Here is a 13,546-nt window from a genome sequence, read left to right as displayed (position 1 = left end):
CAAATAGTTCTCTTTAATTTTCACAAAAATATTACTGAAAATTGTGAGGGATTTCACAATTCGCTCCAATACCAATGTGCTTGGTCTGCAATAGAATGTTATTAAAGATTTGTGCCCCCTCATCCTTCACCAATTGGTCGTTGGATGGATCGGTAAGGCATACGATCCTACAAATGGTTACAAAGCCCGGTCATAGATTCGAGTCGTTGGAGCCACATTGTGAGGGAGGAATTGTGAGGGATTTCACAATTCGCTCCAATATTAATAGACTTGGTCTGCGATAGAATGCTATAAAAGATTTGTACCCCCTCATCCTTCACCAATTGGTCATTGGATGGATCGGTAAGACACACGGTCCTACAAGTGGTATTAGAGCCTGGTTATAGGTTCGAGTCGTTGGAGCCGCATTGTGAAGGAGGGATTGTGAGGGATTTCACAATTCGCTATAATACCAATGGGCTTGATCTGCAATAGAATGCTATAAAAGATTTGTACTCCCTCATCCTTCAATAATTGGTCAGTGGATAGATCAGTAAGGCACACAGTACAACCAAAACAACAAATAGTTTGATATGAATACATCATATAGGAATATAACAATGCTGATATATATCCTCCATTCATAGGATATTAATTAGAAAGAAACAAAAAGAACCAATTACAAAAAATAAAACAGACAAACCTTTTACATGCACCCGGAGTAGCTTTAAGGTAAGCACCACAGTGCCTTATTAATGCAATAATTTCTCATGATCCCAGGCTACTTTAATTACTGAGGAAGCTTGTTAAGTTTACAATAAGCATAGTCTTTGAACTTCTTGGCCTTGTACTTGGGTGGGTTCTCTTCGTTAACAAGTTGGGGTAGAGGTCCCACTACAAACTCTCCCGGTGGCTCCAAGAATACTGGCCACGACATTCTAGCCTTCCCTTTATCCACTGTGCTCCTGTGCAGCACACTCCTGTATACTCCATTGCTGAGAATCTGCCAAGTTTCACCAAGAATCTGTTATTTTTCATGGTACATATATATAAAACCTTGATAAGCATATCCAGTGACCAATAGTGAGAGGCTACAAAGTGTTATACACTTGTACGTACAAAGGAATTTATTTTCCAAACTACTACTTGACAGTAGTCAAAAGAGAGGGAAGAAAGGGACCAACAATCTCTTTTTTTGGCCAGGAAAAACCGAAAAGGAATTATTGTAAGGAGGGGATAGAATGTTTTCTCATTATTGTAAACATAAATGTGGCTGTAAGATTATCAAATAAAATAAAATAAAATAAAAAGAAATAAAAAAGAAGAAGAAGGAAAGTGGTTGTAAGAACCGAAAAGCTAGTTGGCAGGAGCAATACAATTTTTCTATGACTACACTATTTATCACAATTTTTGCTATAATTTGTTGATGTGGTCAACTATAAGTGGTAAGCAATGAATTTCATATGAATAGTAGTACTATTTTTTCTTCACCACTCGCATTCAATCATGTTATAATTGAGATAAAACTTGTAGTTAAAAAATTGTCTATAAACTTTCTCTAATATTATATATGACCTTTCACAAAAGGTTTGAAGAAAACATTGTTTAGCTATCAAATTAATTTCCTCACTCTTTATTATTAATTCATATGTGCTTAATTATGCAGAAATTATCTTATAGAACATACTCCTAGCTCACAAGTCCGTGATCCCAATTCCCACAAGCATGTGAGTAGGATTGGGCATAGAAGGTATTTTCTCGATCTTATGGATCCATTCTCTACATAGGGTTTCGTTTCACTCTTTTTGAGATGGAGTTAAAAGATTTTAGTCAATAAAAATCTTTTAGTTACTTCCTTCTTAGTCAGTGACAGAGCCATAATTTCAATCTTGGGAGACAAGATTAAAAATTGATATTAAAAACGAAATTAATTTAAAAAATATTAATATTGATAATAATAAATAATTAAAAAATTGTGAACTAATTTGGGTTTATAATAAAAATAGAGTTTAAAACATTGAAAACACAAAATAATAAATAAATATAATTGATTTTTTGTGATGGTAATACATTATCTTTTAAGATTAATGTAATAAAATTTGTAATATCTCTAGTATTACTTAACAAGAAAAGCTATATGAATAGTGAATTAAAAAAAAAAAAGAAAAAAAGAAAAAAGAAAAACAAAACAATACACCAGTGAAATGGGTGAAAACATGAGACAAGAATCTTGTCACAAAATATAAGCTACTTTAAGATACGTGAGGGAGATTGTTTTTCCTTTGTCAGGGACTCAGGTTGGTGTTAGGGTCTAGTTCTCTAAAGAGAGTATATTTTTTTCACCATATTAGGTAGGCAAACTACTTAAGAACAGAAGTACCTAAGGAATTTTTTGGGAGGAGTTAAGGGGGCTCATGCCCCCTCTCGCCCCTATTCTCAATTAATTTATTAAACAAAAACCTAAAAATTTTTATTCTAAAATTTTTGAATTATTTATCTTCTAATGGTGTTTGTACAAGATATCTTTTCTCGTGTTTATAGACCTAGTTTCCACATATATGTTTGTTTGGTATATTGTAGTTTTTGGTGGCTTATTTGCTCAAAATGAGATAAAAAGATAAAAGTTATTTTATTTTCAAAAATAAATACCAAGACAAAAAAGTAACTAAAAAGCATCTTGAAATTTTAATATTTACTTTCAAATTAGTTTGAATGAGAAATATGTGTTTAGTTATATAATTTTTTTAATGAATCATGTAACTTATTTAAACAATAAACATATATAGTCTTATAAATTTTCATGTAATGAATTGGAATAGATTCTTTCATACTAGTTTTTATTAAAAAAAAAAAAAATTGTAATTCTAAAAACTTTAATTATTTATCTCCTGATGATCAATATTATAGTGAATGGACTACTCTCGTGCCACAACATTGTCCACTTAAAAAAATTGAATAAGCTCTCCAACAACCTCATCGTTATGTTCTAAGGAATCCAACGGACCCCCACTTAAAAGGTGTAGTCACGTCGTATTCCCTATTTAAGACATGTACTTTAGTGGGGTCAGGTATGTACACAACAATAAAACTTGTTAAACTGCATCCAATTAAAATTAGAAAAAACCTTATTACATATTACATCCAGCACATTATATTTAAAAGGGGTCGATTAATGTATGTCCCAATTTATTTTAAGAAAATTTTTATTGGAAATTGAAAATTTTCCTAAAATGAGTTACTAACATATACTCTTAAGACATATGTAGATGGCTCACAATATAGACTAGTTAGTGTTTATTTGGAAACAATTTATTTAGTTTTTTGTTAAAATTTTTTTACTGGAAATAACAAATAAAGTTAAATAAAAATAAGTATGTGATTTACGTGAGACCTGTAAATAATAAAAAAAATAAACAAAAGTTAAAGAAAATAAATAGATGGCTCATTTGGGACTAGCAAATAATAGAAAAAATAAAAAGCAATAATCAAAGCTTATAAGTGCATCCCAAACGGCCATTAGGTGTAATAATCACTACTTTTAAAAATAATTGAGAGAGAGAGACCTCAATCTGGTCACCGATGTGAACAATCAAGGCATTAGGTATGTACTTTGCATCGATCCAATGGTCATCTTTGAGAACTTGGAGTCCAGGAACTTCATTAGGCACAAGAATGGTGAGGGAGCAAAAATCAGTGTGGGCCACTACTCCAAGTGCTAGGTCAGGTCGAGGACATGGAGGGTAATAATTTATTTTCAGCATATAAACTATGTCCTCTCCACCCGCTCCTTCTTTTAGTGCATGACCTTCAACCCCTAACCCTAACGAGAGACTTGTGAACAACTTATCTGCCACTTCACGTATATATTTTGCATACACTTCATTCGCATCTCTGCACCAAATAAATAATTAAACACAAGCAACAAAGACAAAAATGAGTCAAATTTAATACTTCCCAAAATTTAATTTTTCACAATCAGGATAGGATTAATCTAGAGTTGTATTTATATATATGATGACTTTTTACAGTTTGAAATTCATTATATATAAAAGTAGTAAAAATGTTGTCGGATCTTAAAATTTGTGGTTGTTTTTATTTGTGGTTGTTTACATTTTTATTTTAACATTTCATATTTGATTTTATTAGTAATTTGAGCCGCTAAGAAAATGGAATCAAATATAAATGGTCCAAATAAAAACAACCCCCAACTTGCTAAATGTGTGCTTTTAGGCTTCATTATAAAATAAAAGATATGAATGCAGCCAAAGATCCCTTTAAGTCAATTGATAGTGATGCTTCAGATTTAGAATTCATTATGTATTTCAAAGTTAAGAGATGAATGCAAGAAAAAAACCTGTAAGAAGGTGGGTTCTTGGGCCAGAACCGGTAGTTGATGGTGGAAGGAGGCCAGATCTTATGGAAAAGATGATCCACCCAAGGTTTTTTTCCATCAATATCTTTCTGGAGTTGGGTTCCATAGCCTTCTATGCTCTGAGAGCCAGGGATCTTAGCATATACTTCTTTCTCTTCTGGTGGGAGTTCAAAGAACTCTTTCCCAACAGCTTGTAACTTGGTTATAACATCAGTGGGTACACCATGGTTGACAACTTGGAATATCCCCCATTCCTTGCTAGCATTAACAATGGAACGGACCAGGTTTTCTTGATCTGGGTCACTAAGATCAATGGTTGGGATTTCCGGGACCGGTCCCCGGAATGTAGTGATAGCAGGCTGTTCTTTCTCGGGCCTTATGAACTCTGCTGGGATGGTATCAGTGGTGAGAGATAAGGAAGCAATAGCTTGAACTCTCTCAACCTCCATTGCACACAACTTAGCCCACTTTCACTGCTATTCTCTCTCTCTCTCTCTCTCTCTCTTTGCTTGTGGCATATGATGTAACTTTGGTTTTGTTTTATAGAGGGTTTAGGTGTAGTTGTAAGAAATGGTTAATTAAGGCCGCTTGGGATGAAAGAGAGACGACGTGAATATGGGGAAGGGGGATCATGAAACTTTCATTGTACCAGAAACAAAGACGGAAAGAATCCACGTGGAGTAATAGAATTCACTTGATAGAAATACCAACCACGCAAAGGACGTGGAGTTATACAGTCCTGTATAAAACTACCTCATCACACCGCGCATTAAAGTTCTTTTTTAGATCAAACTTTTTTTTGAAAGGTTTTTAGATGAAACTTTAGATTCAGTATCTGTATATATTAAGAGGATTTAGAAAATTAGTTATTGTTTTTTTTTCCTATCAAAAATACCTCTAAATTAATTAACCAACAACTTAAAAATATGGTTAAAATAGTAAATTGACAAAAGAAAGTTAGTTATTGCTTTTTTTACTGTCAAAAATACCCCTACCTAAAACTTAAAAATGAGGTTAAAATAGTAAATTGACAAAAATAATAAATTCCTACTTCTACGTTGAAATAGTTTCCTACTTCTAATAAACTTCTATTTTTACGTTGATTTAAATTCCTACTTCTACTCACTAACTCCTTATAAAGTAAGATTACTTTTTTGTTAGTTTTAAAACTCCTCTACTCTACAAAACTCATTCCACGTATTCTTTTTTTTTTTTTTTTTTTTTTTTTTTTTTTTTTTTAACTTTATGACAATGTATTTGTTTCTTCTGTCCTTTTTTTTTTTTTTTTTTTTTATAAAAAAATTCATTACACCCTTAGGTTTTTTTTTTTTTTTTTTTTTTTTTTTTTTTTTTTTTTTGTGATTGGAAAAAGTAAAAATCCCAAATTATAATATGCAAATTATTAATCTTTACCCAAAAAATAGAAAAAGCTTCTGAGCACGTGCGTGCTCAAAGGCTAGTTTTAGGTATTTTTTTAAGTTCTTCTTTTTAAGGAAATATATATATATATATATATAACCTTATTATTTAAGCTTTACAAATTAGTAAATTTGAGGGTTTTTTGGGCATAAAAATTGAGAATCTTAAACAGGGAAAGCTCCTTAAATAGTAGTATAGAAAAAACATAACAAGCAAGAAGATAAAAAAAAAAGGGTAGAAAGCACAACAAGCACTAGAAAAAAGAAAAAAGAAAAAAAAGAGAGGCACACTGATAGAGCAAAAAGATGAGAAGGAGGAGCATGTAGAGGCTTAGAAAAATTTCAATAATAGGTTTGTATGTGAGATTTTACCAGTTCCTTTCTAAATCTTTCTCTCTCTCCCTCTTTCTCAAAAATGAATTTTTGTTTGGTAAAACAAGTAGGGATAGGTTTTATGGGAGTTCCTAACTCCATATATGAAACTTGGAGTACAAATCCCTAACTCACAAATCCTATTTGAGAATTACCAAATAAACATTCACTTAAAATTTTGTCCAATGTTTTTTCAATTAGAGTCATTGACTCTATCAATTAATGGAGTCATTGACTCTACTGTAATTAAATTAATGGAGTTCTTGACTCTACCATGATGAATTAATTTAATAGAGTCCTTGACTCTACCATGATGAATTACATCAATGTAGTCCTTGACTCTACAAATCAAACAAACAAATAGAGTCTTTGGCTCTACCATTTTGAATTATATTTATAGAATCCTTGATTCTACCAATTTAAAAATTGGAGTCTTCGACTCTCCCCCATTTAAACAATTTGGAATTCTTAACTCTACCAATTTAAAATAATATGCTTCAGTGGAGGCCTTGACTCACAAAATTATTTTAAATAGAGTGAGGGTTTCTAATTCCTTCAAATTCCAATATGACCAATTCTTTGGGATTCCTATTTCCTTAACTAAAATTGGGGTTTCTAATTCCCAAAACAAGATGACCATGAAATTGATTTGAGAAACTTTTCCAATTCCCAATTTCTAAAAGATGTTCATAAAAATAAAATTGCTTCAAAGGAGTTTTCTTTCCCTTAATTAAAATTCCTACAAAGAGACAAATGAAAGAAAGGGAAATTTGCTTGTACATTCAACTTCTTAAAAAGAGAATCCTTGGTTCAATTTCCATAAAAACATGGGTCCTTGACACATCCTTGAGATGAAAATCAATTATCTCACCCAAAAACAAAATTAAATCAATGCTTAATTAAATGCCAAGTATTCGACTTAAATGTCTATCATTTAAAATAGACAAAATCATATTTGAGGATTTTAAATCTAGAGCCTCACTATAAGAACTACGAATTGGCTGGATTCCTACCAAGGGTACGTAAGCAACCTAAATAAATTATTGGTACAACCACAAATAAATAAAAACACATATCCTCTTAAATATAAAAATAAATAAACTTATGTATAAAGGCAATGTAGTTGGAATCAAATGGTCTTCACTTGAAACAAGAGATTGTAATTAAGAGATACATTATCTTGAATGGATATTACTCACATCAATAAAACCCATACATGAAATGGCCTATAGGTGAAATTATGTTTAATGAATTTTACTAAATAACAATTTTTGTTAAACATAATTTGAAAATTCTTGTTAAACATAATATAACACTTTTTGTTAAACATCATTTGACAATTTTTATTAAACATAAGTTAACAATTTTCGTCAACAATTATATATATATATATATATATTTATTTATTTATTTATCTAAAATTGAATTTTACTCTAGCATAATTTAAGTGTACGTATATGAAATTCTATTCTAGAGATTTGAATTCTGACTCTTGCCTCTCACATACCCACAAGTACTTGTAAAGTGACTACCATGCTAAGGATGTATAGTAATAAGTATTATATAATAAGAGTACTATTACAAGTACTAAAACTTTTTCTACATTAAATTTATAAACAGGTGTCACTAACAATAAAGAGACAATTTAAATATTCACTCATTTCAGTGCTGTGCACTTATAAGTTTGTAAGCATCTTTTATTTTCCTATAATAATTTTTTTATTTCACCCACATATGAGAGAGAGAGAGAGAGAGAGAGAGAGAGAGAGAGAGAAAGAGAGAGAGAGGTCAATTACTTATTGTTGTGCGTCGGGACTCAGGATAGAACAATTTTCCAGAAAACAAAGGGTATGGAATTTATTTGGGATGATGGCTGACTGAAGAGAGGGGTTTGTGATTTTTGTCCCGTTTGATCAAATATTATAATTTATTTAAATAGTTTACATAAATCCTAGAGAAGTAGGTACACAGATTGACGTGCTCTTTTGAGGAGTTATTGTCTGACTATAACTTACATAAATGTTTCTACCAATAAAAAGTGATAAAGACGAATTAAGTTATAATAATCCACAAATGTATGACACGAGAACATCCTAGAAGAGTCGGTAGTGTGAAGTTTAAGTAGTGTACAAGAGAAAGTCTACATACACAATAAGTCTAACCCGAACCGGAAAATATCTAATCTGAACTCAAATTTTTTTAACTAAAAGTAAAAACGTGTTAACCGATGACTCGACCATTTTTTTGGATCAACCCAACCCGGCTAACCCATGATCCAACTCATTTTTACAACTCTTTTTTTTTGGGTAAAAAAATAATAAAAGTAAGATATTATTTGCTTACTTGCTTATTTTGGGCATTACAATGTGCAACTCAAACTCAATTGATAAATATATTACTATTGCCACCTGATTATTATTATTATTAAAATCAATTTTTTAACCTTTTTTTGGGATATGTATATACATATTTATTTATTTATTTAATATCATTAAAATACAATAGTCTCAAGAAAACAATTGAGTCCTTTATCCAGTTACATGCAAGCGAGTTGAAGGATAAATGATTAAGGCAATGAATAAGGAGGTAAGTAAATATTTTTAGATATCAAATAACAAAGTAAATGCTAAGATAATCTGGTTTCATTAGATTCAAAAAATATATTAGAAACTATAGACATGTATGAGAAGCATTCATAAGTGTGAAATGTGTAAAGCTGAGTATATTAATAAAATTGACATAAATGGCTTTTTAAAATAGAAGATATTTTTTAGAGTGTGTGTTATTTAATAATGATATGATATTCATATAAAGGACAATGTATAAATAAGTAAATAATCAAACTTTGATGTATATTCCCAAATTGAAACAGAATGTCAACCATAGTACATCTAAAATTAAAACAACTATTAGATTATTTTTCAAGATATTAGATTATGAAATTAGTTTTCAAAATTTTAATTTTCTTATATGTTTTAATTTTTTGTCAAATTAGCTATTCAACACGACATTTGTAATTTTGTTCTCTAATTTGGGATTTTGATATTGTGCATAAAAGAAACTTGTGTGTTTGTTTTAATTAGATTTTCAAATAGTAGACTAGATTCCTTTGTGTTTGTGCTATTTTGAGTGGGTTAACAATATTGAAATTTGCATCATTTTATAATTATTGAAAAAGTATCAATTTGTTGAGCTGAGCTATTTCTTGATATTATGAGAGGTGAATTCAAAGTAATCCATCTCACACAAAGTAATTTGTTACATGACTTACCAATTGGCAAATACATGTATTTTTTTTTTCTTTTTCTTTATAAATTTTAAACTCATGTGAAAAAATAAGGGTCGACTTGACCTAAACCGCAATCCAATTGACCCAATTCATTTCTAACTAACTTTTTTTTTTTTTTTTTTTTGGTTAATGGGGGAAATATTGCATTAACTAGCCATAAAAGGCGAAGTGTTGGCTACAAGCCTTAAGGAATACATTCCAAGAGCATCAGAAATTAAAATATTACAAAGATCTTCCGAACTAGGATTGTCCAAAACAACAAAATTCCCATCAAGGGTGCAGCCACCTTTAGCAAGCAAATCCGCACATCTATTCGCTTCCCGAAAGACATGGTTGACCCTCACTTGCTGGAACTGGCGGAGGAGGAATCTGCAATCATTAAGTAGAGAAGAGAAGGAGTTATTGCAAGTTTTGGAAGAGTGCAGCAAGTTAACCACAACTTGAGCATCCAACTCCACAAGAAGCTTAGAAATGCCAAGTTGGGAAGCAAGCAGCAGCCCATCCTTCAAAGCCCAAAATTCAGCAACAATACTAGAAGCAAAACCGATCTGCCTCATGTACCCTTTAACCCACTTCCCTTGATCATCACGTATTAGGCCTCCCCCACCCGCCTTGCCCGGGTTTCCAAGTGCAGCACCATCCGAATTGAGCTTAAACCAGCCAATCGGTGGACTGAACCAGCGCACCTGAACAACAGAATAGTGTTTGGACATTTGGGATTTGCTTACACAGTAGAAATATTCTCTCACAGCCTGGATACAAGACAAATAAAGCTTTGGGTTGGCTGGACAGTTATCAAAAACAGCCCTATTTCTATGTTTCCATAACCACCAGACAGCAAAAGGAAAGATGAAACACCAGGGGAGACCTTTAGCTTGGATATTTCTGCTGCACAAGCAGTTAATTTTAAGCCAAACCAGCAAATCAACACTAAGAAAATCAGTAATAACTTGAGGCACCCCAATGGATAACCAAAATTTCCTAGCAAATGGGCAGTCTCTGAGTACATGTAAGATTGACTCCTCTTGCACATTACATAAGGGGCAGCAAACAGAGCAATCAATTCCCCTAAGTTTAATCACCTGCCTAGTGGGTAAGCTAGCATGGTTGCACAACCACAGAAAATGCCTTATTTTAGGCAGAGTATCTAAGCCCCAAACCCAGCTGCCAGAAAAGGGGAGCGGTTTAGGTTGATCGGCAATAGCTAACCGGTAGGCTGATTCCATACTGAATTCACCATCCGCTGAAAATTTCCACATTAAAGTATCCTCCCTTTCACCGAAAGATTGAATAGGAATGGCTTGAATTTTATCAATGACCACCTTAGGAATATCAAAAGAAATTTTCCCAAGGTTCCACTGCCCATTAGGATGAATGTCCGAAATTTTAAGCGACTCCTCATGTTGGGAAAGAGGGCCCTCAATTAATTCTCTCATTTTTTACCCAAATCTAACTCAACTCACCTATTTTGACACGTCTAACGTCAATGGTGTCCATATGGGCAACTCAAGAAGGCAATTTTATAATAATAGGTAAAAAGTACAGCCACTCCATTTTTTGTTTATTTTATGGTTTCTTATGGTGATTTTATTATATTTAATTTCTATGAGTTCATTTCTTGTAATTGTAAATAGAGTCTAGTTTTATTATATATTGATATTTATTTTCTATGAATGTTATGGACTTAAGGTTTTTCATAAAAATAAGAAAAATGCAAGATAAAAAATGACCTTTAGATGCCCAATCTGGTGTTTAGCTTGTTAATATTTTTGAGTGTTAGTAAAAATAACAGGAAAAAAAGCCAATACACCTCTTGAACTTTGGGGTAGTGGTCAAAACACCTCCTCAACTTTTATTTTAGCCAATTTTCTCTTTGAACTTCAAATAGCTGCCAAAGGTAGCTGCTACTTTGTTGTTTAAACTCACATTGGTCAATCACATGCGTGTCATGTGTAAACAAAAAGCTTCTTCAATTACACATTGCAAAAGAGAGGAAAAGGGAAATCAGTGACGTTTGTTTCGATTATCATATCAATCCACTACTAACCCAATTCAATTCCTGATTATCCATACTCTCACAAATACAATTCCATAGATTGATTACCAGACTCCCCCTCTCAGCTTATTTATAAATAATTTTTTTTAAGAATAAAAAGAATCTTGAGCCTTGACGCTTTGCAGCGTGTAATGGACATGGTTTTAAAAATCGGTATAGTGAAAGAATCGGAAAAGGAGCTAATTACCGGTTTTATGGTCGGACCGGGGGTCTAACTGATAGTCGAACCGGTGACGTCATAAATAATTTAATTATTATTTATTTAAATTATATAAATAATTAATAATTTTTTAATATACTAAAACTTATATCAAAGAAAAAAACAAAAACTTATTAAAATGAAATCTACACCGAAAATGTTTTAAATAAAAAAATAGCATCCATAATTTAATCTTATATTACAGTCATCAAGATTACCATATGTTTAAGCAACAATATAAAAAACAGACTAAGAAAAACCCACTCTCATATCAAAGCCAACTGGTCCAAAGTCCAAATCAAACAACGAAAATATTGAAAACACCAAAAACAAAGCAACAGTACTACTGTGATTGTGAACTGAACCCAACTAAAAAAGCAATATATATGTATATATACCTGTAGGAAAATAAGGATTGCGGTTGAGATAATAAATGTAGAAGCACCAGAGGGAGGCAGAGAGGAAGTAGATCACAATACCACCAATGCAGTTGCGAACCCACGACTGTATGAAGTGAGGTAGTGGGTCCCACAGTTTCATTGGCAAGAGACTCCCAAGCACAATGCGGTTGTACAAGGTGGCCTCATCCATGAATAGTTGCAGATATGCACTACTACTTCCATGGTGGTCTTCCATTCTTGGTGGTGGATGGATGGTCCAATGATTTTTCTGGTCTGGTTCCGGTGATAGGTCACCAGAAATGTGGCCGGCAATTTGGAACAGAGAGAGAGAGAGAGAGAGAGAGAGAGAGAGAGAGAGAGAGAGAGAGAGAGAGAGAGAGAGAGAGAGAGAGAGAGACGTACGTGAGGTGAGACTGTGAGAGTGAGGGATATTCATGATTTCAGAGAGAGTGAGCTTGAGTTTGAGTGAGGTAGAGAGGAAGAGAGCTTGATTTCAAAGAGTTAGGTGTGAGATGAGGCATTGAGAGGCGTTAGGGGTGAGATGAGAGTGTTTAGGAGTCTTTAGGGTTAGTTTTTAGCCAAACGACGTAGTTTTAGAGGAGAAAATGACAAAAAAATCCCAACCAGTTAGTAACCGGTTTGACCACGCCGGTTTCTGGTTGAACCGGTCGGTTTTCAATTTTTCCCGGTTTTTAAGCTATTTTCGGTTTTTGGCCATAACTGGATCGAATTGAAGGCCGGTTCCCGGTTGAACCAGTCGGACCAACCAGTCCAGTCCGGTTTTTAAAACCATGGGAATGGACAAACTAAACTAGGTTCACTACTTTAGAGGAGAAAGAGGATCTCTATACTCAGCTGCAATATCATCCAAGTTTGAGCTCGGCCATCGAGAAAAACTGATCTTGCCGTTCGTGGCTTCTATGTTTCGCTCCCTCTCTCTATCCCTTTCTTGGTGTTTGGTTGCTAAGAAAAAACTACAGAAAAATAAAAATATATTGGAGATGATTTAGACAAACACAGAGACAAATCGAAACAAACATCACTAGGAAAGCAACGCAATCTAATTAGCCATTGCTACTGACTTCTTTTTTTTTCATTTTTTTTTTTTCATCATAGTTGCTCAAAAGCTTGATTGTTTGCTGAGACCAAAGGCCTGTTTGTTGGTTGAGAAAATAAAAGAAATAAGAAATCAAAGGTTGTTTGTTTTCTGAGAAAATGGGAGAGAAAACAACAAAAAGCCTAGATTAGTGGTGGGTTCAACCAACAACGATTGTCAAATGAAACAGAGAAGTTGGCAACACAAAGCCTAGATTGGTGGTGGGAGCTCGAACTCCGGTGATGTCGTAACTCCTTTGAAATATCCTCTCTCCTCCAGTGAACACCAGAACTAGTGATCCTGATTTCTCTCTCTCTCTTTTGCTCAATCAATTGCAATTGGGTAAAGCAAGTCTCTTAGTCGC

General features: G+C 33.0%; 1 protein-coding gene across 1 annotated transcript; it reads right to left on the bottom strand.

The window, feature by feature from the left end:
* Positions 1 to 505: 505 nt before the first annotated feature.
* LOC115963835 (flavonol synthase/flavanone 3-hydroxylase-like) lies at positions 506 to 4,880 on the bottom strand. Its single transcript, XM_031083022.1, has 3 exons — positions 4,334 to 4,880; positions 3,543 to 3,870; positions 506 to 982 (listed from the first exon to the last, which is right to left on the bottom strand). Exons 1-3 carry the CDS (start codon positions 4,798 to 4,800, stop codon positions 770 to 772), a joined length of 1,008 nt encoding a protein of 335 aa, XP_030938882.1. The 5' UTR covers positions 4,801 to 4,880; the 3' UTR covers positions 506 to 769.
* Between the last annotated feature and the right edge of the window lie 8,666 nt (positions 4,881 to 13,546).

Source organism: Quercus lobata, chromosome 10 (genome assembly GCF_001633185.2).
Source record: "Quercus lobata isolate SW786 chromosome 10, ValleyOak3.0 Primary Assembly, whole genome shotgun sequence".
Classification (NCBI taxonomy): Eukaryota; Viridiplantae; Streptophyta; class Magnoliopsida; order Fagales; family Fagaceae; genus Quercus; species Quercus lobata.
The sequence above is the reverse complement of the archived record's forward strand: the minus strand, read 5'-3'. Positions and strand labels throughout refer to the sequence as shown.

Coding starts and splice junctions, on each gene's coding strand:
- LOC115963835 (XM_031083022.1), bottom strand. CDS start 4,800: ATGGAGGTTGAGAGAGTTCAAGCTATTGCTTCCTTATCTCTCACCACT. Junction 3,871..4,333: donor AAGAACCCACCTTCTTACAG/GTTTTTTTCTTG, acceptor TATTTGGTGCAG/AGATGCGAATGAAGTGTATG. Junction 983..3,542: donor ACATCGGTGACCAGATTGAG/GTCTCTCTCTCT, acceptor GAAACTTGGCAG/ATTCTCAGCAATGGAGTATA.